The following is a 27,283-nucleotide window of genomic DNA, read 5'->3' on the forward strand; positions in this document are numbered from 1 at the left end:
CTAGCCATTGTAGAGAGCGGAGAAAATATTTAACAGCCTTAATATAATTAAAATAGCCCAGAGCAACGAGATTTCCCTCCAAATAACTTGGGCTGTGATTTTCTTTCTTTCCAAAACATCCTTCCATGCTCTATGGATCCAGCAAAGAAAGGAAGTGCAGTAATCCAAGAAGCCTACATAGTAGGATGAGCCCAGCGGTGGAGCACGAGACTTCAGCACGCACAACAACCTGGTGGCTGGACCATGTCTGTCACCGTAGTGTCTGCTTGCAAAAGTCCTCCAATACTGCCTGTCCTTCAGGGTCCCAAAAAATACCTCCCTACTGGTCCCAGCCCTTATAGATGATGCCCCCCCTTAAATTCTCTGAACACTTGAAGTTCATTAGTCCTAAGCATTATACTCACCCCCAACACACACACACACACACACACACACACACACACACACACACACACACACACACAGGGGCTAGGAATCCAATGGCAAACTTTCCTTCACAGAGCTACCTAGCATTTTTGTCTGACCAGAATCTGACCAGAATTTAGCATGACTATGGCTGGGCTTTTGAGTCACCCGCAGGGCCTTAAGTGGGCACCTTGTGGTTGCTGGCGACCAGTGGACGGTTTTCATGCTCCTCCCCCAACCTGGTATTTAGTAAAATGTTCTGAATGATGGAGGACTTTTACACTGTCTCATTAGCTTCTGCCCAGGGTCTGCATATGATAAATAGAGGGTGGCTGCAGTTAGCACCCTCTGGTCCAGAGTATTGCTCTAAGGCTGAGAGGCTGGTAAACAAACTCTCAGCTTTTTCTTCTTGTCTGGCCCATGTGTGTCTGTGTTAAATAAAACACTCACAGGGACCTAGAGAGATAGCTCGGTTGGTAAAGTACTTTCCATACAAACAGGAGGACTTGAGTTTGAGCCCCAGACCCATGTTAAAAAAAAAAAAAAAAAAAAGGCCACTCGCTTGCAATTTCCGCCCTCACTGGGGAGGCAGACATAGAATCTTCCAGGATTGCTGGCTACCGGCTTGGCCTACTTGGTGATCTCCAGGTCATTGAGGGAATCACGGTATCCTGTCTCGAAGGTAGCATTTCCCAGAGCTTCTTCTAGCCTCTGTCTCTGATGTTCCCCACCCCCATTCCATGAGGCTTCCTGAGCCTCCGAGAGGGGGCTTAATATAGATGTCCTATTTAGGACTGAGCACACAGTCCTTATTCTCTACACGTTGACCTTTATGTTGGCAGCAGTTATTGGGTGCTGCGGTGAGGAGGGTGTGGCCACTGCTAAGGGAAAAAGATGTAGCTGTCTGAAGAACTCACGCCTCAGGATGAGCTCTGGCCTCTGTGCCTACTCAATTTTACGAGTACACGCGTGTGCACACACATGCACAATGTGCATGCACATGCAGAAACCACCTATGAACTGTCTTTTCACGTTCCCTTCCCTTTTCCTCCCTCTGCTTCTGTTTCCACAGGTCAGTGTCGAAGTTTTGGTAGAGTATCCTTTTTTTGTATTTGGACAGGGCTGGTCATCCTGCTGTCCCGAGCGGACCAGCCAGCTCTTTGATCTGCCGTGTTCCAAACTCTCCGTTGGGGACGTCTGCATCTCGCTCACCCTCAAGAACCTGAAGAATGGCTCTGTTAAAAAGGGCCAGCCCGTGGACCCTGCCAGTGCCCTGCTGAAGCACGCAAAGACCGACAGCCTGGCTGGCAGCAGACACAGATACGCCGAGCAGGAAAACGGAATCAACCAGGGGAGCGCCCAGGTGCTCTCTGAGAACGGCGAACTGAAGTTTCCAGAAAAAATTGGATTGCCTGCAGCACCCTTCCTCACCAAAATAGAACCGAGCAAGCCCACAGCCACGAGGAAGAGGAGGTGGTCGGCGCCGGAGACCCGTAAACTGGAGAAGTCGGAGGACGAGCCACCTTTGACTCTTCCCAAGCCTTCGCTCATTCCTCAGGAGGTTAAGATCTGCATCGAAGGCCGATCTAACGTGGGCAAGTAGAGACCGTGCGGGCAGCCGAGGCGTGGGCCCCGTTTGCTGTCTGTATCCAGATTACTGTACTGTAGGCTAAATAACACAGTATTTACATGTTATCCTCTTTAGGTTCGTGTTCTAACCTTGTCATTAGAGTCAAACAGGTGTGTGGCAGGAAACTGGTGCGTCCGCGTTGTGATGTCTGTCGAGGAGCTGGCGGGTGGAGGGTGGTCATAACCGTGGCCATGGAGCTCCGGGGCATCCTAAGGGGCCCTGAAGGGGGGCTTCATCAGCACCTGCCTTCTCCAGCAGCACAGAGCTGAGGGGCGTCAGTTCCCACTGGTTTCAAGAGCAAACTCAGTGGGAAGTAACTTGCAAGTAACCTGCAAGGGTGTGTCTGGGTGCGTCCCTGGTGAAGAAGGGGTGCGCAGGTGCCATGGCGGTGAGGGAGGGTCTCTCTTTCTCTGCCTCTGTCTCCCTCACTTGCTCACTCTCAGCATGGGATTGGGGGACCTGGGTTTCCCACATGCAAAGTGGTCAGGAACCCAGCTTCCAGGCACTGTAGGGAAGGCATCAGACTGGCAGATGGGAAACTAGTTTCAAAGAACGTGGTTCTCTCCAACATATTTTACAATAAAAAGCAACTTTTAATCATAGATATAGATATATATATATTTCCCCCCATGGGGCCTGACTGCACTGAGTTTTTTGTTGTTGTTGTTTTATTTTGTTATTTTGGGTTTTTTGTTTTGTTTTGTTTTGTTTTGTTTTGTTTTGTTTTGTTTTTTAAGAGCAGCTGCCACTTGGCAAGGATTTCGTCCCTCCCTGCTTTACCAGTCCAGTGACATCGCCATGGTGTCGTGGTGGGCAGGGACGTCCTTGCTCAGGTCACTCCTGGTCAGGCAGGTAGCAGTGGGGCCCAGGGACAGAGGGAGCACCAACACTGGTTTCTGCGCAGTGTTAGGAAACCCAATCAGGTTATTTGCATTGCTCCCAAGAAGAAAATGCCAGCTCCCCTCCCCACTCCCGAGAGGGTCAGGGCGGCTCTCAGACCCAGCTGGCAGCATAATTGTCCACCTCTTAGGTCTAGTACTGTTCCTGATTCTGTGAGGAATTCGATCCGGAAGATGCTCAATCTGTTACTATCTCGTAAACAGTTAAAAATGCCGTGCAGTCTTCTTAACCAAGCACCTTGTTCTGTCATTCAACAAGTACTGTATCTACTTTCGACTCTTTGTGGGGGAAAAAAAAGACAAACCTAAGTTGCTTTTGATTTTCTTCTTCTTCTTCTTCTTCTTCTTCTTCTTCTTCTTCTTCTTCTTCTTCTTCTTCTTCTTCTTCTTCTTCTTCCTCTTCTTCCTCTTCTTCCTCTTCTTCCTCCTCTTCCTCCTCTTCCTCTTCTTCCTCTTCTTCCTCTTCTTCCTCTTCCTCTTCTTCCTCTTCCTCCTCCTCCTCCTCCTCCTCCTCCTCTTCTTCTTCTTCTTCTTCTTCTTCTTCTTCTTCTTCTTCTTCTTCTTCTTCTTCTTCTTCTCAACACTGTAACTACATTTCTGCTCTGCAAGGTTGCTCACAAGCCAGCAATCGACAGCTCCAATCTGGTTTTAAAGGGATGAATGTGAATTATGAACTAGCCCGTGACAATATATGACCACCGAGTACTACCTGATGGCAGGCACCTGTCACTTTGATGTTGGAGACAGAGTTAAAGGCAGAGTTGGCAGAGAAACCAAGAAAAGACGGAGGAAGAGACACTCGATTTTATCCAGTGTCCGTAGGGTGAACTTCTAAAGAACTTTGCAATTTGCACATCTTGAGTTTATAATTTGTGTGATAATTCCTGCAGTTTTTATCTAATAACATTGTGGGAAGTGTTTGGGAGGGTTGAACGAGCATAAATAAATGTAGCAAAATTACTTTCTAACCTGCCTAGACCCTAGGCCCTTCTTAGAAGGTCCTGTCCCTTTGAGACTTCATTTTGTCATCTGCCACATCTGTCACCAGAAGCCAGGTCTTAAGAGTCTTCTTCAGAGTCATTGAGAGTTTCCCATATAGACATTTTTTACATATGTGAGCGAGTATTTTCATTTCTGGAAAAAAAAAGTGTTAACGTTATTTTTTTAGAAGCTTAGGTTTCTGTTTGAAATCAAACTAAGATCTGACGTTTGGTACAAAAACCCAGAAAAGGGTATTTTCATAAAGTCACAAGCTTTCATTCCCAGAGGTCAAAATTTGTGGGTTCTGAGTGTGTCTTCAAGTACTTTAAACCAAGTTTTATAAATAGGGAGAAGTTTTAAAACACTCTTACTTGGCTGACTGCAACTAACCTAAGTAAGTTAACCTAAATAAGAACTTACTTGAATTTTCTTTATAGTCATTAAAAGAAAAAAAAAAGACTTCTTCCATTTCTCAAAACAGAAAATAAAATAAAATAAAAAAGACCCTCCCCTGGCAACCCACTTGTTGGCTACCCAGCCATTCGCAGTGGCTTTCACTGGGACTAATGATCCTTTTACAGACCATTTTCTGGGATGTACCAAAAACCTTCGAGTAGGTCCAGAATAGCTGGCCTCTCCCTAAACTTCATCACCCTCTCTGCCCACACTGCCTTCAACTTTTGGCTGGCAGAACTGGGTGAGCCCATTCTTGTAATCAGATGCTTATTTACTGCTGTGATTTTTTTTTTCATGTTTCTGTTCAGAGATCTTGCTTAATCTTCCCTATATCTGCTCAGGGCACTGGCACTTAACTAGGGTTTTGTTTTTTTGTTTTATTTTGTTTTGTTTTTTTAACCTTCAATGGTGAGAGGAATAGGAGGCTGCCACAGAGGCTTGCTGTATGCCGTTATCTACAACAGCCCCTGTGAGCTCAGAAAACACACACACACACACACACACACACACACACACACACACACACACACACACACACTGCTCTCTGGCTAACTTCGAGGATTGAACTGACCGTATCCACTAAGCCGACACTAAAGCAGGTAAACACACATGGTTCAGAGCAATAGGAATATCATAACTTTTGTGGTTCTATTTCAGGTATAGGAATTATACAAATTATCGGTTCTTCTGAAGCATCTGTCCCACCTTGTTCTCCAGCTCCCTTAGCATGTACAATACTTTGTGTGCCAATAGTGTGCTATCTAGTTAAAGTTCTTCAACTTTTGGCTTTTTCCTCGTTCCGTGGGCTGACCTTTCTTCCCCTCGCTGGCCAGAGAAAGGCTGGGAGGAGTGAGCCGGGAGAGGCGAGCCTCCTCACTTTCCCCTTAACAGAGATGCAGAATACTGGGTTAGGCAGCCCATGGGAGCCTGTGTGTGTCTGTCACCAGGACACAGCAAGAGCAAGCCAAGGAGACCTGAGAGAAGCACCTCAAAGGCCTATCCCTGCCATCTCCAAAGGCCCTCCTTTGCTCTGTAGTGAAGCTGGATCGCAGCGAAGAGGCAGACTGGTTCCTAGGGACACACTCGGGAATGATGTGGTCTTCAGTCAACCCATTTTCAATCTCTTCTATGTCCTTGAGACTTTGATCCCTGCCTTTGACACAAGCAACTTATTGCACATGGGCACATTCTGAGCATGCCCACCAATGGCTTTGGAGGAGACCACCTGGCAACCACGGTCACCATTCCCTTGGAACAGCTTTCTCTTCAAATAGGAAGAGCACCCAGAGGCAGGAGCCACCTGACTTGCAGACATTGGTGGGGCCCTCCATGCTCCGGGAGCACCTGTGGTCAACTGTGTAGGGAGCACAGGAATAGCAGTGCCCTCCTCGGACAAGGACCAGCCACGAGCCTCTGTACCTGTCCTCTTTGCAACGTGTACCAACAGCCGTCTTTCATTCTCCTCTTTCCTGCTTTCCATTTTAAAACAAAGTAACAGCAGGCCTTTTTGTGTTTACAACGGAACACAATCACCAAGAAATTAGTCAGGGCAAAAAGAAAACATAGTAATATTACTAGTAAGAAATCAGCAAACAAGAACCTCTTTCTAGGGATTTCTGAATACATAAAGTGACTGTTCCTTAGACTGTTTAACTTTAGAATTATTTCAGTTTGTCTGGGCCACCTCGGGGTCAGCGGGATGGGGTGGGGATTAGGGGAGAGAAGATCATGGATACCACTTACCTCAAATCTTTTTAAAAGTGGAAATCCAAATCGCATTTGGGGGAGGGCGGGGTGGGAGGGGACTTGCAGGATAATCGTCTACGTTGGTCACATTTTGCTTTTGCTCAATTCATCCAACTCCGTTCGGAATGGCCTGATTTTTGTGGTGGTGGCAACAGAATGTCCTTAACTCTGAACCCTGACCTTGTATGTTTTCTGTTAGGTGAGCTTGTTGGGTTCCCCCCCCCTTTACCCCATGAGGAAGTGGCAGTGTCCTTCCTTCTCTCTTGCAAGGAACCCTGCAGAACCTTCCACACCTCTTACTCAGGGATGGGGCTGGTGTGTGTGTGTAGAGCATGGGAGTGTTCGGCAGCAGCACTTTGGACTGCTCTGGAGTAGGGTTGTACAATTCCCAGGAATGTTTGGATCTCCCCGCACCGTGTGGGTTGCTTCTTAGCTACTACACAGATTGCAATATAACGCTACGCGTTCAAGAAGAACAGTAGCTCCTCGTGATCAGAAAAATCCACTCTGCACATAGTTTGATCTTTACTGAAATATGTTGCCAAAATCTGTTCTTTGTTCTAGCTTTGGACTTCTTCTGTTTCTTTCTTTCTTTCTTTCTTTTCCTCTTAAGGAAACAATTGACGATACCTTGTAACATCTGTGACTACTAAGGAAACCTATTTTGTAGATGCTTGCTAAGACACTAACACCTATTTCAGACTCGGGTGAGGAGGCAGAGCCCTTGGGCTAGAAAGGCAGACATTTTGAGTTGAGTTGGTTGGTGTGGCTACTGTTTCCTGAGCCACAAGCCCTCAACCAATGCGTCTGCTCTCTCTCCTGAAACCCTCTGTGCTCCCCGTTTCCCAGTCGCCCCCTTTGACTCCAGGGGAATTACAGGACCTCCAGTCTCCAGGGTCCAATCCAGTTTCTTTGGTGGTTGAGATGAAAGGCAAGAGAATCATTCTTCGTTGTTTTAAGAGTGGAGCAAAGGCCTTTGCTTCCACTGGTTGAGTTTTGAAGCCAGAATTTCTGAAATAGAGAATTTAAGGAAAAATCGAGTAATAACTATAGAAAATCTACTTTTTTTTTTTTTATAAAGCACATGCATATGACCTGTTGGGTTGGTTTCCTCCCTTGTCCATGAACAGTGTTGTATTTCTGTTCCCAAGGCAACGCCAAATAGTTTGCACACCTCTACTCTGGAGCTGAGATTTCTTTCACATAGATGACCTCGCTTCAAATGTTACCTTACTGATAGGCTTTTTCTTGTAGCGCTATACCTTGTGGGAAGTTTTTTGTTTTGTTTTGTTTTCTTTAAAGTACACCCAATTTGAGCAGCCGGGGTGGGGGAGGGAGGGGGTTGAGGCACTCACTTTGGGGGGGGGGTACAGATAATTTTTTTAAAAAAAATTGCACAAAAGAAAAATGAATGTTGAAATGATTCATTCAGTGTTTGAAAGAGACAGATCCGTTGAAACCACAAGTTTCATATTTTGTGTGTAAAAAAAAAAAAACAAAAAAACAAAAACAAAAAACAAAACAGAGGAGGGTTTGAAAGTTAACTGTGTGGGGGTTTTATTTTTCCTGTATATAGCAATTTGTTGTCTTGATGATCAAATTTGTATGGTTATGGCCTGGAAGAATTATGACGTCAGAGGCTCTTCAACTATACCGTACCTATGCTTACTGTTCTGTTTTTGTTACACGCGGCTCTCGTGTGAAGGATGGGAAACTCTGTGTTCCGCTATTCGAGGATACTGTCCATTCCTAGGCCGAAAGTACTTCCCTAAGTCCCCTTCTTAAGCCATTGCAACTTTACTTTGGATGATGTCTGACATTTTCAGCACCTCCTGTTCCTATAAACCCAAAGAATATGACCCCGAACATGAAGTGTGTCTAAAAGGGATCCTTCTCAGTACACAGGAAAAGAAAAAAATAAAGTTGAGCCTTTCTTCTGCCTCCCACCCCAGACCTCATTCACATGGGGGTCAGACATCCATTTTGGCTTGAATGCCTGGCTTTCATTTTGAGGTCTGTGAAGCAGAGGTCAGACGAAATGCAGAGCCGTCTTCTCAGAGTTATATTTCTGTTGAGCCGTTGAGCTGGGTGGTGTAAACCAGTCAGTGTTGGGGCAGTAAACTGACCCTAGCTTGGATACTTCAATTTGGGTTCATGTCCCGTCCTTTAGGGCGCAAGTTCTGGTAGCTTAGATCCACCTTGACAAAGGCAGAAGTGAGCCGGCGGCTTCAGCTTTTCCCATCCCGACACTTGCATACAGGAGCCTTACCTGTATCCAAATGAAGTGTGTTTGGCCAATAGATGCCGTCTATATGATACCAGTCTCTGAGAACTTCCCTAACACTTTTTAACTGAAAGGAGTTAAGTCTTCCACTACAGTCACTTGGAGACTCCATCCACTCACGTCTTCTTGTTCCTTTGCTGGCTGGATGGCTAATCTGAAGGCCTGTGTGGGAAGCACTGTTTACAGTAACCCTTACCGAGATAGCATACTGTCCCTTAGACTACCGCGCTGAGGCGACACTGGCTTAGAACTGTTGGGAGTGAAAGATCAGTCACTGAGAAGGTTGGGTGCATAGGTTTTCTCCAGTTCTTACAGGAGCCCTCCACTCTGAGGTGATTCTCTAGTCCAAGAATGGGATGAACCGCTGAGTCAATGAGGCGTAGCCACGGCAACCCACCATAGTCCCATTCTGCGACTACTGCCCCCTCCTCAACCCCACACTGCTCAAGTGTGACCCCAGGTAGTGTCAGCTGAAATGGGGTTGGGGTGGAGTCCTGTCAGTATTTGTGGTAGAGTCTGCAATCTCTAACCAGTGGGGGGGTCTTGGCCCTAAAGAACCAGAGATCGGCACCAGTTGAAGGGTTTCAACATCACGTTCCCAAACCCTCCGATTTCCATTCGTTATGCTTCCCACAGGCCAAGCGGAAACAGACACCAAAACTTGGGCTGAGGGTCCTACCATGTGGAGAACTAGGGAAAACAAAACTTTTTTTGTTTTTTTTGTTTTTGTTTTTGTTTTTGTTTTTTTGCACCTTATTGAAAAGAAACTTTTAAGCGCATACATAGCTAAGAGCTTTTTCTCGTGACAGGAGGACGTCTCCATATCGTAATACTCTCTGTAACCCCAGTGTAAAATGTACTTGCACTAGCTTTTTTAAAACAAATATTAAAAAAAATGGAAGAATTCATATTCTATTTTCTAATCGTGGTGTGTCTATTTGTAGGATACACTCGAGTCTGTTTATTGAATTTTATGGTCCCTTTCTTTGATGGTGCTTGCAGGTTTTCTAGGTAGAAATTATTTCATTATTATAATAAAACAATGTTTGATTCAAAATTTGAACAAAATTGTTTTAAATAAATTGTCTGTATACCAGTACAAGTTTATTGTATAATACTCGTACTACTAATAAAATAACAGTGCCAATTGCAAAACCTGCGTCCTTGCCGTCTGTCTGAAGAGAGGCGAGTCCCTCTTCACCACCCCATCCAGATCACCTCAGTGCACCCTGGGGAGCCCGGTGAAATGAGGTATGGATGTCCCTAACCTGCCATCTCCTATCGATCTGGTCAGCGTTCTAGGTTTTCCTTCTCGAACGATCGGCAGCTTCACACCTTCTGTGGCGTTTCGGAGAGCAGTCTTCGGGTTTCGTTCCAACTGGTAAGTGACCTGTGGTTTCCCTGCAGCGCATGCTTCTTAGAAACCTGTGGAACGGAGGTCTTCCGGCACGCGAAACCTGCTCCGCGCCTGTCTCGGAGGTGCTGTGGCACAGGTTGGTGTTGGGCTCTCGGCTTTGGAAAGGTGTGGCTTGGTGGTGGTTTAGGAAAATCACCCCGCCCCCCCACCCCCCGTAGCAGCAGCCCCAGGTATTCCGTGCTCCCCTCCACACATGCCAGTGGTGGTCTTCTCGTTGAAAGTTGAGCTCACACGGAGAAAAAAGAGAATGCTAGAAATAGTTCAGAGTCCTCACTTGGCCAGGGAAGAACTCTTTGCTGCTACTTTCTTCTTGGTCGTGTTTTTGAGCGATCCAGTTGGGACTCATCCCAGCAAAGCAGGCAGCCTAGGCTACTAGTAGCACGTGGCTCCTGAAACAAGGGTTTGCGGCTCTACACATTGTTGGTTTGGTGTGTGGGAAACTGAGTGGCATGCCAGGAAGCCTCCGTGGACCAGACTAGAACAGCTGTCCCTGGGATGTCATGGGTGAGCCCTTTGCCTGCTCACTTGATTAGATACTAGTAACAGACTGTTTACAGCTAACAGTTATCCTATGGCTAGGATGACTAGAAGGCTGGTTATGAAAAGTACACAGCTTCCTGAGGTACTCTGAGGCATGCCTTGAAGCTCTATCTAAGCAGCCTTGCTCCAGCCCAAGGACCAGAAGGTTTGTGCTCCCCTGCTTCAAGGTTGAGCTTCCCTTACCAAAGAAAATGCTCTCCTAGACCTATTATTAGCTCATAGGTCAATGGGGCCATTTATCTCTCTGCTTCCCTGTCTGCAGAGGCGTGAGCAGGCAGCCTCTCAGAACCACAGCCCCTTCTACCGCCATAGACCCCATTCCATCACAGGAAGTCCCTTGCGTGGGCAATAGGCCTTCCTTGTCCGAGTTGTTTGCCTGGACCGAAGGATACTCTCACAGTAGGTCCTCTAGACCATCATGGACGTGCTCCAGCAAAGGGAACGTGTGTTCTTTTTATGAAGCCTCTGCTTCAATCCTGATGTCTGGGGTTTTGCAAGAGCCTTGCCTTTATCTGCTTAGAACTGGATAGCAAGGGGCCCTGCCTTTGGTGACCTTAACACCAGTCTGCAAAGACCCTTATGGAGAAACAGCCCAGTGAGTGGCATTTGTTACCACAGGGAAGGGAAACAGAAGCCCAGAGCAAGGCCATCACCAGCAGCACCACGCTGACCACATACTATGGCGTCTTCGGGGCAATGTCCTCACAGTGTCACAAGCTGCAGTGTTAAGACGGGGACCAGGCCTATGCTGCTGTGTTCAGCTATCGAGGTAATGCATCGAGAATTTTTGGGAAAGGCACGGTCTGAACAGACCTGCAACCGGTCCACTTGAAAGGACTTCAGACTTCCTTTTCTCCTCATTCATTCTAGGCTCATTAAACTGACTTCGGGGCTTAAATATGAAACACAGGCTCCGTAGGGTACACCAAGGGAGACTGAGACTAGACAGATGGGGCAGACAAGGGGTGGGGTCCTCTAGACAAGGGCCACATCCCATTTGCTTGAATACCCTCTTTTTGCAATGACTTCTGCCATGGTTAATTTGCCAAGCAGACTAGGCTTAGAATCACAAAGGAGATAAAATTATAGGTGTGTCTGTTGGGTGTTTCTGAGGAGGATTAACTGAGCGGGCCTATCCCACGGGCTGGGGACCTGGACTGGATAGAGAAGGCAGGAGTCGGGGAGGCAGGAAGCCAAAGGGAACATGAGTATTCCCCTCTGATTTCACCGTTTGCAGAGACAGAAGCAAGCAGCCTCGTGTCCCCATTCACAGCTGCTAGGCATGCCCATCCTTCCCAACCATAATGGACAACATCACTTGAACTTCAACCGGAAGAAATCCTTCCTCCCTTAAATTGCTTCTTTCAGGTATTTGGCCTTGGCCATGGCGGGAAAGCCGTGAATACATCCAGCAGGCAGCCTTCCTGAGTGCAGCCCCACATGTATTTCTACAGGTATAAGGGCAATTCTTCAAGGCTGTGGGAGGGAGGTCGGAGAAGGGTTCAGAATGCAAACTTCTCAAACTTTAAGTATAGTCCTTATACCAGACTAGAAATGGACTGGCAACCCCACCCCCACCCCCGAGTACTGGTGCAGCTGGATCTTTCCTGTGGCATCAATTAATTGACTCCCCCCCCCCACTCTGCAATACCAGTCTTTTGTATTTGCCTTTTCAAAGAAAACATACTCCTGTGCCTGCTGATAAGCCTTGTTAGGAAAAACGACCGCACTGTCATGAACGCAGGGCAGCTCTCGGGAGTAAGGAGGGTCTTTCTCTAAGACAGAGTCTCTCTTAGCACCCAATAATGGCCACCCTACTACTTAGCTACTCCATCCATCCTAGGAAGTATTAATACTTTCTCTAATGTACATTCTAAGGCCCCTTAGGCTGCTGCAGAGAACTTGGTTTTCAGCAAGGCTTCTTCATAGCCTTTTCATAAAACATCTGTGGGGCTTCAAGACGGTCTGTAACCTCTTGGAGAAGAGCCGGGCCAGCCTAGCCGAGCTGAAGCAGGAGGATTGCAAGTTTGAAGTCAGCCCTGTAGAACAGCTAGACCCTGACTTTTAAAAAGGGAGAGGGGCCTGCCTGACAAGTTGAGATGAACTGTGTATCTGACATACTACACAAAAGATCCAGGACAAGCTTGCTAGCTGCAATCCGAACAGGTAGGGAGACAGGTTAACAGGGTGGGGCAATTCATGTCCGTTGACCCTTTGGACATGCTCATTTCATTTTTTTGTTTTGTTTTTTTTTTCTTCCCAGCAACAAATGCTGGGGGTGGCAGTCAGTGCGGTGTGAGCTGCTTTAGGCTCTTGCGCCCCCTCCCCAGCCGGGGGCCTTGTGCATTAACCACTGAGGGCCACTGACTGGGAAGACTTTCCCAATCCTTACGGCTCTACAGGACTGTGCTCCTGAACATGCAAACTCCAGCACTCAGTCAAGACCACAGCCTTATATTAAAAGTGAAACCATTGTCCTTTAGAAAGAAAACAAAGGGTAAGGGGTGGAAAGGAGGGTGCAAGGGCTGGTTGAAACAAGGAGACAATGAGTTCTAGGTGCTGACCCAGGGCCCCTCGAGCACCCTGTTTCTGGGCCCCACACAGGCACTAGGGCAAGCCCCGAGATCAGGATGAGGACTCAGTCTCAGCGTCTGTGATAGCAGGCAGCCTGCTAGGGCAGATAAGGAGGCGGGATGGGGTGAAGCGTGGCGAAAGGAGGCTTCCGCTTCCCCGAGGTTAACCGAACATCCCCGAGGTTAGCCGAACACCGTGTTGTGCTGTTGGGTCACGCGGATGAATGTGGCTCTCCTACTGAGCTCTTTGAGCTTGGCGGCCCCCACGTAGGTACAGGTAGACCGAAGTCCTCCAAGGATATCCAGAATTGTGTTCTCTACGTCCCCTTTGTAAGGCACTTCCACAGTCTTGCCCTCAGAGGCCCTGAGGAGGGAAAGGAGAAGGGTACGGAAGATTAATCTAGTTTTCCTCCTTTATTAAGCAAGGTAGAATTCTCCCTGCTATCGCTTTTTATTCCTTTGACAATTTTATACCTGCAAATGGAGTGTTATTTTCCATTCCCGTCACCACCTGCTCTTTCCCCGTTCTCCTGCCCTTTCTGTTGGTTTTACTGTGACCATTGAGCTGATTCACTCAGTGGGTGGGGGTTATTTCCTATAGCACCCGGCACATCACCACTGGACACACCGCTTAAGAAAGCGACTCCCCCTGCAGCCATGAATGGCTCATAGCTCCTTGGAGAAGGATGGGGTGCTGCGAGGCCTCGCCCCCATTCAGTGCCAAGTCTTACCCAGCTAACAAAGGCTTTGGTGAGTTCAGGGGAATGCATCAGCAATGTTATACCCACAGGGTGGTGTTTCGCCCACTCTCACATCCCCACCAAGTCCCTAGTCCATGATGTATCCCTCCAACCCTACAGGAACTTCCCTGCTCACCCAGGAGATAGGTCTTGGTTAGCAATATGGCGCACACTCGCGTGTGTACACACACAGTCCCCAATAGTGACATTCTCCTTAGCCATGTCCTTCCACTCTCATGGTTCCTTTTAGAACCAACTATCAAATGGCCCAATTCCTCCCTAGGGAAAACAGTGGGGTTGCCTCCCACTACCACCGCCTGCCACACTCCCTCCATCCGTCCATTTTGGCTGACAGAGTGGGGGTTGAGAGCTTATGCATGGAGAACCTCAGAAGTGCCATCTCCACATATTCAGAGCCATGCTTAGAAATTCAGGCTGGGCCTAATGCACAAACGCTAGCTGTCCCCTTGTCCTTCATCCCAAGAACGCCACAGAACACCTTGTAACATAGGTCAGACCTTGATCCTGGTCAGAGCTCATGCTCTGAGCATGCCTGCGCAGAAGCATTGCAGGGGGCGAGGCCCAGGCAAGCCCTAACAAGCACCTAAATATTCTAGAACTTTCTGTGCCTAGTCACTCAAGAAAATAGACACTCGGTCTGAAACTCATCACCTAGCATGCAGAAGGCCTTGTGAACTTGCCTTCTCCTAACGTACGCTCCCCAACACCTTGCATGAACTCCAGCACCTTAAGCCATGGGCTGGAAGATAGGCTGCTTACTGGCTAGGACAGAACACCTGACATATCTAAGTTGTCTCAGATCTCGGAACTCTGTGACCTGAGAGCCACATACCCATGTGCGCCCACGATGGCTACCTTCACAGATAGTTCATGACCTTCCCAAGTTCTTTCCTCTTTGCTGAGGTGATGCCATGTTTTATGAGTAATCCACGGTGGGACACCAAAGTCTACTCTCCTCTAACACCCAAGTAAGTGCAATGATTGACAAGTGGCTAGCACAGTGCTAATAACCAGGCAGCAGTTAAATAGGAGGTCAGGGTAGGGATCTGAACTCACGGGGCACTGTGGTAAGACTGCGAGAGGGAGAGAGACAGCAGCAGGGTAAGCAGGCAACGGTCAGGCTAACTGGGTGGAGGTCCTGCTCCCTTCAGCATCCTAAATGAAGAACTCTAAGATCTGAACCCGCTTCCCGATCTGGGAAACTCAGTGTCTCCATGACACCTCCACCCCGCTGAACGTCCCCAGATGGCCTCTCCTCCCTCAGCTCCTGTACTGTTGCAGCCTGCCCTGCTTTTCTCTGTCCACTGAGATCAGTGGGAGGAATCTCTGTAACAGCTGGGAGATGGGAAAACATAGTTGCCATTCTACCCTGTGGCCAAATGTCATCTTGGCCCAGCCCAGACTCCACATGGCCCTCGGAAGGTGGCTGTGGCTGCTGGATACACAGCGGGCTTCTTGGCCAGAGATTCTAGGAACCACGACAGCAGGAAGGGGCCCGGAAACAACCATAAGGGCTGTGCTCTACTCACTGAGGCCGACCCCTCTTGTCCACCCATCTCCTCCTGCCATGTTTCAAGGTTCCCACTTGAAGAGAAATGACTAGAGGGGACAGCAACTGCAGTCAGCTTGTCATACTTGAACACATCCCACATGACCTGCTGCCGCCGCCACTCAACAGAGGTGTGCAGTTTCTCCTTACACAATACGTCAGCGTCCCACGCCCTGGAAAGAAACTTCTGACTGTGGGGTAAGTGTCTGGGCACAGAGGGTGTGAGCCAACTAAGTAGGCTTGCCCTCCTCCTGTGAAGCACGTGAAACATTCTGCCCCATGTCCTTCATGGAGCCCATCCTCAGAGCTGGCTTCAGTGAGCTTCAGTGACAAGCTCTTGGGAGCAGGGCAGTGTACTGGGGTCTGCTCTGACCCGGGGGCTTCTCAGCACCCATGAGGCTACTCTGGAATGAATGGAAAAGACCAGGTGACCTTGGAGAGGTTGTGAGCTTTAAAACCATTCATCACCCTAGAGTCTTGATTCTGCAGTCAGGTGATACGGTTTAACCAGCTGAGAACATTGCCTGTGTCAACTGCCAGAGCCTAAGGGCAAATTACTGGTCTCAATGAAATACGCAGGCAACAGCATCCTCCATGAAAGGTTTGCTACACATGTAAGACCACGCATCATCCCCAGAGAATGAATTATCTTAGCCCAGAGATGGAGGGTGACAGAGGTTGTCCAGGGAGGGCTCTTTCGAGACAAGGGGCTGGGTCATCCCCTCCTGGTCAGACCTGTAATCTTCCCTCCACCTTCCCCATGCTTGCTTTCCTAAATGCTTGCCGAATGAAAGTCAGTGCTTCGTACAAAGATGCTCAGTCTATTTTCTAGCCCCTCCCATAAGGGACAATAATACAGAGTAACTCGAGCCAGATCGGTGGACACAGCCCAGCCATACCTGTACTCAGCGACGCCTCCCGCGTGTTTCTTCATGGCTGTGTCTGAGCTCATGCCGTAGAAAAGCTTCAGCTTCTGCCCGTTCCTCTCGATCACCTCTCCTGCACACTCGGTGTGTCCGGAAAACATGCCTCCCAGCATGACAAAATCCGCGCCAGCTCCTGCACACGGACGAGCAGACAGAAGGACAGGGCAGAGGCAGGCTCAGAGGGGACAGCATCAGGAAAGAGGGCCTTCCCCACTTCACCCTCCCTGACTCTAAACACAAGATGGTTCGGCATCCTAAGACTGGAGACTGCAGGCAGTCAGGGACACTGGTGGGTGGAGGTGGAGGGAGAGTCGGCACTGCCTCGAAGGGATCCGTGACTGGCTATGAAACCCTTCAAACAGGTCTTGTTCCTTTACATCCCGAGAGGCACGAAAAATTGCGTGCATCCTACAGAGCACGGGGTCTGACTTTGAATTCAGTTCTATGACTGCAGGCCGGGGACTAAAGTGGTCCATACCAGGGTGTAACAGTATCTTTATTTGCCTGATGTTGTCATCTCTGAGGCCCACTGCCTCAGTCTGCTAACCTAGGCCTAGTCCTGGAAGCTTTTTAGCCTCTGAACAATCTAATCTAGGCCTAGAATATCTTCAGCCTCTGAGATTTACTGCTCAATGAGCTCACCCTTTCTTGTTGTTACTGAACTCTGGATGGCTGGTTCACGCTCCAAACTCCTCTCCAAGATGACCGATTCAATCTGGCTTCTCTCTGGGCCACTGACTGATTTGCTCTGCTTGGCCTCAAACTCTGAAAACCTGTCCCAATCTTCTGGCTCATTGTGTCTCCACCTACCTGTGTGTAGCTTGCTTTCTCCACAACTCTCCAGTAAAACCGTGTCTTTCCCCTCTCCGTCTGTGCAGCTCCCTGTTATGCTGCCTCTCTTTCCTCTCTTCTCATGAGAGTTGGCATGTCCTATTCTGTCAAGTCTTTCTCTGATTCATCACATTGTCTGCCACTCGATTAGAAATCGCTTTCACACATGGGTGCTTCCTTCTACAAACTAAGTTTACCTTCACTGTTTGGGACTGAAGACATGTACTAAGAGCATGTCTATAAGGACCGAGCCACACCAAATTAGAAACAGGTTTCCTCCCCACCCCCCGGTAAATAACACAATCTCAGGGTTCACTGTGTGATCAAACATCCTGCAACAGGGTGCTGAGAAATCAGGGGGAAGGACAGACCAATAGCAGGTGAGAAGCAGCCTTGATGTCTCTGCTGGGGTCATCTGAACACTTATAAAGAGCCCCCTCCCAACCTGAGGCCCAAGGTGAGTCAGTTCCACTCTGCTCCGCCAGGTAGAAGGCAGTGATGGGTAGAGCTGGCCTTCAGTAAGCAAGGCATGGACTCCACAGTGGGCCACCAGCAGCTCCCAGACACCAAAGCTGACTTCCCCCTCCTGCTGTGATGTCTAAGGAGGCAGTGGAGTAACCAGTTTGGCCAGACTTTCAAAAGAAGGAAGTCAGCCGCAGGAACCCTGAGCACAGATCTGCTACCCACCATGGCTTAAACTGGTTCCCGGTGATTGTTTTTTCTCAACACTCAAATTGTTTCCCTATTGGCTTTTCCTGGACAAGGTCCCTCTCTCTGTCCTTGATGCATGCAGAGCTACACTTTAACAGAGCAAGGGGACTGTCTGAGGGAAGGTCAGTAGCTTGTATGTTTATCTCCCACTTAGTGCTCCGGTCCATGATTGGGGTGGGGGTGACCAGGAGGAAGCCCACACTAAGTAATGCTTAAGGATAAGGCCAAGGCCATAGTTACGAGAGAGCTGGAGTTCTCCCTGCCCCTAACTGTGGGACTGTGACCTTGCCATCCCCTGGACCACAAAGAGGCAAGATAGAAGAAGGTTTATGTTTCCTTCCACAGCTGGTTTAGGGGCATGCCCCCCCTTTTTTTTAATATACTTTGAGTTGCTAGGAAACAGTGCCAGCAGGAACACTGTCCACATCCTCCTCTATCATTACCTTGAAATCAGACCAGGGGCTGGTGAGATGGCTCATTGGTGCTTGCTCCGGAGCCTAAACAGCCGAGTCTGATCCGCCAGACCCACACGGTGGAAGGAGAGAGCTGATTACTATAGAATGACCTCTGGCTTCCACACGCATGTGCCTGCACACACACAAATAATGGAACTCCAATGTTCCATTGAAAGCTTTTGTTATCACTAAGACAAAAAGTTTCCTACCACGGTGTATATGTGTGTGTAGTGTATGTGTATATGTGTGTGCATGTGTGCATGTGTGTGTGTGCGTATATATATATATATATGTGTGTGTGTAGTGTATGTATGTGTATTGTGTGTGCGTAATGCATGTGTGTGTGTATATATATGTGTGTGTAGTGTATGTATGTGTATTGTGTGTGCATGTGTGTGTGTGCGTAATGTATGTGTATGTGTGTGTAGTGTATATGTATATGTGTGTGTATGTGTGCATGTGTGTGTGTGCGTATATATATATGTGTGTGTAGTGTATGTATGTGTATTGTGTGTGCATGTGTGTGTGTGCGTAATGTATGTGTATGTGTGTGTAGTGTATATGTATATGTGTGTGTATGTGTGCATGTGTGTGTGTGCGTATATATATATGTGTGTGTGTAGTGTATGTATGTGTATTGTGTGTGCATGTGTGTGTGTGTAGTGTATATGTATATGTGTGTGTATGTGTGCATGTGTGTGTGTGCGTATATATATATGTGTGTGTGTAGTGTATGTATGTGTATTGTGTGTGCATGTGTGTGTGTGCGTAATGTATGTGTATGTGTGTGCATGTGTGCATGTGTGTGTGTGCGTATATATATATATATGTGTGTGTGTAGTGTATGTATGTGTATTGTGTGTGCGTAATGTATGTGTATGTGTGTATAGGGTACCACTCAACAATCTGGGGCTGGGCAGCTAGTTCTGCTTTCTCTATGGTTTGTGGAAAGAAAGCCACACACTTGGCTCTGCAGCCCTCCTTTACCCCACTTTGGTGAGAAGTCACTGACCCCAGAGGCCCTACAGCAGAGACCCTGCTGGGTCCCAGTGGGCACTGCCGCCCTCTAGTGGGAAGCAGGCTCGTTAACCTTCAGCCAAGACTGGATGCAGCCAGGATGGGGTGGGGGCTGCTCCAGGTGGGGGTATGTCCACAGCAGAACAAGTGCTGTGCAACGTCACAGGAGCCCCGGGCATTCCTCCCTCTCAATGCAAACATCACAATCCGACCCATTCCTAGCACCCATGACGTCACCCCAGATCCACATTCTGAGCTCCAGGCTCGCTCAGCTACAAACCCGAACCAAACTGGGCCAGGAATTTGTTAGATGGGAACCAAACCCAGGCAAAAGAAACTCCTGATAAGCTCAGAAGCCCCTTGCAGGGGTTCCCTTCTCCGTCTGGTTCTTCCAAGCTGCCCAGAGCCCCTCCTTCCTTGTCAGCATCTCTCCCCCTACTACAGGGCTGTCCCTCGTTCTTACCAAAGGCTTTGGCGACATCTCCTGGACATGTGCAGCCTCCGTCCTTCAAAGAAAGGAAGGAGAGAATATCAGCAGGGTGGAAGCAGGCCAGACCATGCCTTGCCAAGAAACTACCAGAAACTACCTCCCACCCCTAGCCAAGCAGCCTGGAGACAAGGCTAGCATTCTCAGTTAGTAACCTTCGAACTGTGCCTTCAGTTCCCCAACTACCCTTACTCTGATGGTCAGAGGCTGTCACCTCTGCCCATCCACCCTCTGGGTTCAAGCACCTATGTCTAGGGAGGACGACAAAGTGTGTCAGACTGGCCACTGGCCTCTGCTAGGCCATTATATAACATGCCCAGCCACTCTCTGCTCCTCCCTGCTCAGAAACCACCCCTCCCCCCCTGCCCGTAGAGAGGTGAGATTTATTTAGTCTGAGTGCAAGATTATTTTAAGAGCTGAGAAAAAGGGCACGGAGCGGGCGCCTTCATCTTCTCAGCTGCCTTGCATCTCCAGTCCACCAGACGTCCTTAGAAACAAGTGCTCACTGCTGACGTCCACTCTGCCTACACAGCACAGGAGGGCCTCGCGGGCAGCCGGATAAGCTGCAACCTGAGGTGACAGTAACTGGTTCAAAGTTCCTCAGGTACAGCCTTCGTGTCTTTCCTTATTAGCGAGACCCCCCAAATGCCCAGGCTGAAATCAACTGTCCCAGCAGAGCCCGGGTGATGATGTTCTGGAGTGCCAGCAAAGCACAGAGGGACAGCACTGGAAGCAAACGGAAGAGACAAGGAGAGGTGCACAAAGTGACAGGGATGTAGCCAAGCGCAGCATGGGCTTGACAGACAGCAAGACCTCAGAAGGAACGGCCTGTTTTCAGAAAGTGGGGCCAACTCCATGGAGCTGGGCATTTAGGTTAGGAACAGAGACAATAATACATCTGTGGGGTAACGGGTGAAAACTGTCGAGGTAATCACAGCTCCTGAGTTGGGGGTGGGAACATCTAGCTACAAGAGGGGCAAGTCCCTTTGCAAAGAGCATCTCACCCCGAAAGCACTGGGCTCTGTGGCTCAATACTCTTTTGTTTCGCTGGACAGAGTCTCCATACATCAGCCTCCTGAGTGCTGGGATTATAGGCCTGCTCCCCTATCACGCTCCATGGAGGACGGGTCAAAGCCTGCTGCTTAGCTAGCCTTGCTGATATAGGTCTGTGATCCCATCACTAAGACTGTAGAGGCAGTGAGGATCCAGCTATACCTCTCTTGGGCATATACCCAAAAGATGCCCCAACATATAAAAAAGACACGTGCTCCACTATGTTCATCGCAGCCTTATTTATAATAGCCAGAAGCTGGAAAGAACCCAGATGCCCTTCAACAGAGGAATGGATACAGAAAATGTGGTACATTTACACAATGGAATATTACTCAGCTATCAAAAACAATGACTTTATGAAATTCATAGGCAAATGGTCGGAACTGGAAAATATCATCCTGAGTGAGGTTACCCAATCACAGAAAAACACACATGGTATGCACTCATTGATAAGTGGCTATTAGCCCAAATGCTTGAATTACCCTAGATGCCTAGAACAAATGAAACTCAAGACGGATAATCAAAATGTGAATGCTTCACTCCTTTAAAAGGGGAACAAGAATACCCTTGGCAGGGAATAGAGAGGCAAAGATTAAAACAGACACAGAAGGAACACCCATTCAGAGCCTGCCCCACATGTGGCCCATGCATATACAGCCATCCAATTAGACAAGATGGATGAAGCAAAGAAGTGCAGGCCGACAGGAGCCGGATGTAGATCTCTCCCGAGAGACACAGCCAGAATACAGCAAACACAGAGGCGTATGCCAGCAGCAAACCACTGAACTGAGAATAGGTCCCCCGTTGAAGGATTCAGAGAAAGGACTGGAAGAGCTTGAAGGGGCTCAAGACCCCATATGTACAACAATGCCAAGCAACCAGAGCTTCCAGGGACTAAGCCACTACCTAAAGACTATACATGGACTGACCCTGGACTCTGACCTCATAGGTAGCAATGAATATCCGAGTAAGAGCACCAGTGGAAGGGGAAGCCCTGGGTCCTGCTAAGACTGAACCCCCAGTGAACTAGATTGTTGGGGGGAGGGCGGCAAGAGGGGGAGGATGGGGAGGGGAATACCCATAAAGAAGGGGAGGGGGGAGGGGGATGTTTGCCTGGAAACCGGGAAAGGGAATAACACTCGAAATGTATATAAGAAATACTCAAGTTAATAAAAAAATAATTGGAAAAAAAAAAAGACTGTAGAGGTAGAGGCAGGAGGATTCAGAATTCAGGGACAGTTAGACATCAATACACACACACACACACACACACACACACCAAAAATGTTTTTAATCCCACTGTTGCACTTGCTTGCACCTCTGATCTGTGGGGAGGTGTTGAAGGCTCAATCTTTCTTTCCAAACATTTCTAATGGTAATCATTCATTGGCTCGGTCAAGTGCATGGTTCTTGAGTGGCTCCCGTGAGGCCTATTTGAAAGTCAGACTCTCTGGACAACTTATCTAGGCAAAGCCCTCAGTCTGACGTCACAGAAACCACCGTGAGTTTGAAACCACGAGACTGCTTCCAGGCTCCGCCATGCTTCTCTTCTCTTCGCTTCCAAATGTTTGCATTTCACTTCATATGTCCCTCACTTATCCCATTCACTTTCTAGAGGTTTATCTCGGATAAAAACCAGCTCCAGGAGCTAGACAGGTGGCTCAGCGGGTAGAAGTGGCAGCCGTGCACACCTGATGGCCCAGGTCCAGATACAATCCCCAGAACCCACACGGAAAAGCGGATGTGGTGGCATGTGCCCGTAATCCCAGCATGCACCTGTGACCCCAGCATTCCTCTGATGAGATGTGGAGACAAGAATCAGGCAGAGAAGGTTAAGAGGCAGCTAGCCTGGGGTATACAGCACAGCGACAAGGGACCCTGCTTCCACATGGTATGAGAAAACTGACTCCCAAAAGGTGTCCCTCTGGTCTCCACTCATGTGCTCAGAGTATACAGGCACACAAAAATAAATAAAAATTAAACCCAGCTCTATGCACAGGATTTCAAACCATAATCAGATTACATACACTCAAGCTTCTGTTAGTATGAGTCCCCAACAGTGTGACTTCAGAATACTCTCTGCTCTCTCTCTTAAGCAGCTTGGGGCTACGCTAGGATTTATCATGTGAGCACCTGAAAATTACAGGGTTGTGATCAGGACTAAAGCCTGTCTCAGAAGCCCTGTGAGATGGCTCAGCTGATAGGCACACTGCTATTTGAGAGGATCTGGGTTCAATTCACAGCACTCACACGGTGATTTACCACTGTCTATTCTAGGGGATCTGGTGCCTTTTTCTGACTTCCACAGGAACCTGGCACACAGATACATGTAAGCAAAAACAATTGGACACGAAAATTCTTTTTAATTAAAAAGAAAAGAATTAAAAAGAAAAGAAGCCTATTTTCCAATTGGCCCAAAGTCCTTGGCTAATGTGGCGACATAATACCATGAGATGATTATATCCATGGCATGGTCTGTTCACGATGCTGGTGTGCACACTTACAGAATTGGTGACTCTCATCCAACAGGCCAGAGGCATTACATGCAAAGCAATTTCACATGCTATGTCAAGAGGATGAAATTGGCAGCTTCCGTGGTTTCCAAGCACTGCTCAAAAAAAAAAATCCCATCATGCTCTCTAGCAAGACAGAAAATGGGGTACCCTCCTGCCATCTAAGACACACGCCCACCGTCACAGGCTGATGGTCAGCCACTAAGAAATTGTAAAATGATGGAGTCCTGGGCAAATATGCAAGGCAGGAATTGACACGCATTGCCTGTCTTCTTTTACAGCGTGGTTAGCGTGATACTTAAGGACGAAAGGCATCATGGGATAGGTGTGATTTGGCTCAGGAATTTTCAGCATGCCTCTTAAGATCAGAACTAATTGCTCAGGGGCTGAGCTGATGGCCCGGCTGGTCGAGCATTTGCCATCGTATGAATAACCTAGAACCCATGCAACAGCGGGGGTGCAGCAGCCCACGCCACCGCGTAGCCACCGCGTAGCCTCCACATAGCCACAGACGAGACCTGGAGATGGAACCTCACAGCTCACGCCAGGCAGCTAACGTGGCCTCTGCAGGAACGTTCCAGGCCAACGAAAGACTACGTCTCCAACAAAAGGTGGAGGATGCCTGAGGGCTGACACTCATGGTTATCCTCTGACCTCCCATGAATGCACGTGCTCCCACACACACATTATGGCTCAGGCCTATGAAGAGCGGATGGTGAGAGCCAGCATGGGGGAGGGGAGGGAGGGACTCAAAACCAAGTGCCTCTCCCTGGCCAAGAACTACTCTGAACTCACTTACTCCCCCGTTCACACCACAGAAACATGACATGGTTTGCCAGCAGTAGCCATTTGAGATGTGTACGTGACACAGCCACTAAGACCCCTGGTGGCAAAGATCCCTCATAAAGAGACTTAACGATCACACCTGAGGCTTTGGGGCTCTGGTGCAACCCTGTCCTCCAGATGTCACAAAATTGGAGACAGACAGACAGACAGACACTTCTGTAACTCCTCACCTCTGCTCTTGAGAAGTAAGCCCCTATAATTATTGCGTTTGGGTGGGAACATTTCTTGGTTCAGGCATCAGTGTCTAGGGTGAGCAGACATTTGTTCCTGTCCCGCTCCCCCCGCCCCCCGCCGATGTTCAAGACCCCATGTACAGTGGACTGGTATTGGGGTATAACCTCGTTCACATTCCCTTTATACTTTAAATCACCTCCAGATTACCGAATATAGTGTCAATGCTTTCCATTGTGGGGAAAGTCACACAGCAGAGCTAAGCTCAGAGGTTGTTAATTCACTGGGACACGGGCCAGGAATGTGTATGTGTAAACACAAGCTACGTGGAGAGGTCCTCAGAGCTAGATCCTGACAGGAACTTGGAGAGCCGCTGGCCAACGAGAGCCTGGTGTTCCTGGGAGGCTCCAGCTGGATTAAGTGCCCTTGCTTACAGATGCAGACTCACCGCTCTGTCAGCTTTTATACATGCTACAATAAATGTGTGTTCTTCTCAGTGGGGCAGAACCTGAAAAAGTATGCAGAGAGTGTGTGTGTGTGTGTGTGTGTGTGTGTTACAGAACTATTGTTAACCCTTTTTTCATTTATTCTAGTGTGTAGCACATAGTACAATGGTTCTCAACCTGTGGGTCGCAACCCCTTTGGGTGTTGAACGATGCTTTCACAGAGGCCTTATGTTAGACAACCTGCATATCAGATATTTATGACTAGAACAGTAGCAAAAATGACTAGAACAGTAGCAATGTCAGAACCACTGACATTGTGGACACTTTCCCAATGAACAGGTGAGCAGACGAGTCCTGAGTGAAGAAACATGAGAAGCACAGGCCATGTGATGCGCAGGGTGAGCCAACACCTGGATCCTAGCTGTGGGAGTGACACGCCATCTGTAGTACTGGTTAACACCCGGTGCCTAGGGGTTTCTAGGCTCGTGAAGCAAAGTTCTCAGGGCTAGAATGCTGCAGTGAAGAGGCTCAAATGAAACAGAAGACAGAGAATGAGATCTCCACAGGCTGCGGTTTGGAGCCAAAGCCAACAAGGCAGCGCTCCACAGTGATGATGATGGCGTAAGTTCCTACATTTGGACTTGCAGAAAGCCTATCAGTAAATTCATGTGGAATCCTGGCCTAGCAATGGCCTAAGTAAAATGATTGGAAGGCTTGATATATTCAAGTCAGATCAGCACTGTTATGAGCCGTTAAAAAATACACCATCACTCCAAATATATGTAAGACGTAATGATACATATATACAAAAGGATGGATGGATGGATGAAAAGGGGGAGGGGAGAACAGAGAAAGAAGGAGGGAGAGATGGGCAGGAGGCAGACAGCCTATCTTACGTAGCTATGATTTTCCCACCTGTTTGTGCAACCAATCGCAGATAAAATAGTTAATAAAAAAATCTATGCCTGTATTAAACGTGCACAGATTTTCTTGTTATCCCTTTAGCAAGGCAGGATGGCGACTGTTTACCTAGCATTGACACTGTATTCTGTAATTTGCAGATGATTTAAAGTATAAGGGAATATGTGTGGAGGTTATACCCCAATACCAGTCCACTGTACATGGGGACTTGAACATCTGTGGACTGTGGTTTCCCGTGGGAGTGCTGGACTCCATCACTTGAGAATACCAAGGAACAGCTGAGCTCATCATCTCTCCACCCACCCATCCATCCATCCATCCATCCATCCATCCATCCATCCATCCATCATCTCAACTAACCAAGCAGGAACCATGGCCCACCACAGCATGGGGCCCCGTGGTGAGTGGCTCAAATCACGTAACTCTTGGCAGCGGTCCACATGGTGGCTCTGTGAGTGACGTGGATGGAGTAGATGCATTTGGTGGCTGATGGTGACCATCATCCCAGGATACGGATCCTCAGAATCCTGGTGCCATGTTCAACCCCTTCCTTCCCACATCTTGACTGACACTGCCCTCAGCAACTCATAGGTGGGGTGGAAGCATCCAACCGCCTCAGCTCACTCCTTCCTATCATCAGAAGCTCCTGCTGACTCAAGGTCACAGGTTCACCTCCCACCTGTGCATCCCTCTGCTTCCTCCTCCATTCACAAGTTCCCAAAGCCACTGGGCTCTCTAGCTGCCTGGTCTCCAACCATGAATCTGCCTTGGTGCCTGCCCTGCACCTCAGAAATCAACCTACAAATCCAGAGTTCTTTTTCCTCCATAGCCATTCTTAAGAACCAGCCCATGAGGCCAAAATGGAATCTTCCTCCTTGACCAGCTCCCAAAACACCAACTCCAATGCCAAAGTTTAATTCTGTTCATCAAACACCCTTCCAATTGGTGTCCGGCCCCTTCTTAATCCTTCCTAGAAGAGTCGGCCAGTGGGTTACTGAAAGGCCATCCACCCACTTGCATATTCCTGCTTTGACATCTTCGATAACTTCCCATTGGGCTGAGAAGAAAGCCCTGGCTTTTTACATGCCCCCTCCCTGCCCCAACACACAGAATTCTTAGCCACCCTCTCCCAAGAACTCATCAGTGATCCGCTTTTCTACCCCATCCCCCTCAGCCTCCGAAGAGTGACTTCGAGTTTTTATTTCTTTAAATATCTTTTTCTCTTTTCTATCCAGTGTCCTCCATCATCTCATCTGTCACAAATACTCATGTCTCCTTAGCACGTCCCCAAGCATGTCCCAACTCCTGAATCGGAGACGTGATGACCCACAGCCTGCCTCTCCCAAATTCATTACGGACATCCAGATCCCTAGTACCCGTAAATGTGACATTTTTGGAAAGAGGGTATTTGAAGGCAGTTTGGCACCTCAGAGCCAGGGCAAAGATTCCCCCCAGGGTCCCCAGACCCTAAAACTCACAGAGATGATGTGTCCCTTGAGGCCGTGTGCTGAGTCAGCACACTCTATCACAGCGCTCAGCTGCGGGTAGCCCACGCCTGTCTTGGTTCGGGTGGTGCACACAGAGCCTGCAGGGAAAGAGGGGTGGATTCATGGACGGTTCATTCTGCATGCATAGAACATAATAGAAAATGTACCCCTTCACCAT

At 48.4% G+C, this 27,283-nt stretch overlaps 2 protein-coding genes across 21 annotated transcripts in view; one reads left to right on the forward strand and one right to left on the reverse strand.

The window, feature by feature from the left end:
* Atxn1 (ataxin 1) overlaps positions 1-9,556 on the forward strand; it is a 411,355-nt gene extending 401,799 nt beyond the window's left edge. For 18 of the 19 annotated variants that reach the window (XM_039095353.2, XM_039095354.2, XM_039095351.2 and 15 more), the window contains one exon: positions 1,478-9,556. In XM_039095353.2, coding sequence (XP_038951281.1) covers positions 1,478-2,008 — 531 coding nt within the window. In that variant the 3' untranslated portion in view covers positions 2,009-9,556. The remainder of the gene's footprint in view (positions 1-1,477) is intronic. The other variant, NM_012726.3, reaches the window with a different exon arrangement.
* Positions 9,557-12,796: 3,240 nt separating this feature from the next.
* The window catches only part of Gmpr (guanosine monophosphate reductase), a 37,816-nt gene continuing 23,329 nt past the window's right edge, over positions 12,797-27,283 (reverse strand). The window contains exons 6-9 of one of the 2 annotated variants that reach the window (NM_057188.2): positions 27,097-27,203; positions 19,645-19,687; positions 16,141-16,300; positions 12,797-13,295 (exon numbers count right to left, since the gene is read on the reverse strand). In NM_057188.2, coding sequence (NP_476536.2) covers positions 13,115-13,295; positions 16,141-16,300; positions 19,645-19,687; positions 27,097-27,203 — 491 coding nt within the window. In that variant the 3' untranslated portion in view covers positions 12,797-13,114. Of the gene's footprint in view, positions 13,296-16,140; positions 16,301-19,644; positions 19,688-23,225; positions 23,330-27,096; positions 27,204-27,283 lie in introns of those variants that run through there. The other variant, XR_010058805.1, reaches the window with a different exon arrangement.

This window comes from Rattus norvegicus, chromosome 17 (assembly GCF_036323735.1).
Source record: "Rattus norvegicus strain BN/NHsdMcwi chromosome 17, GRCr8, whole genome shotgun sequence".
Taxonomy (NCBI): Eukaryota; Metazoa; Chordata; class Mammalia; order Rodentia; family Muridae; genus Rattus; species Rattus norvegicus.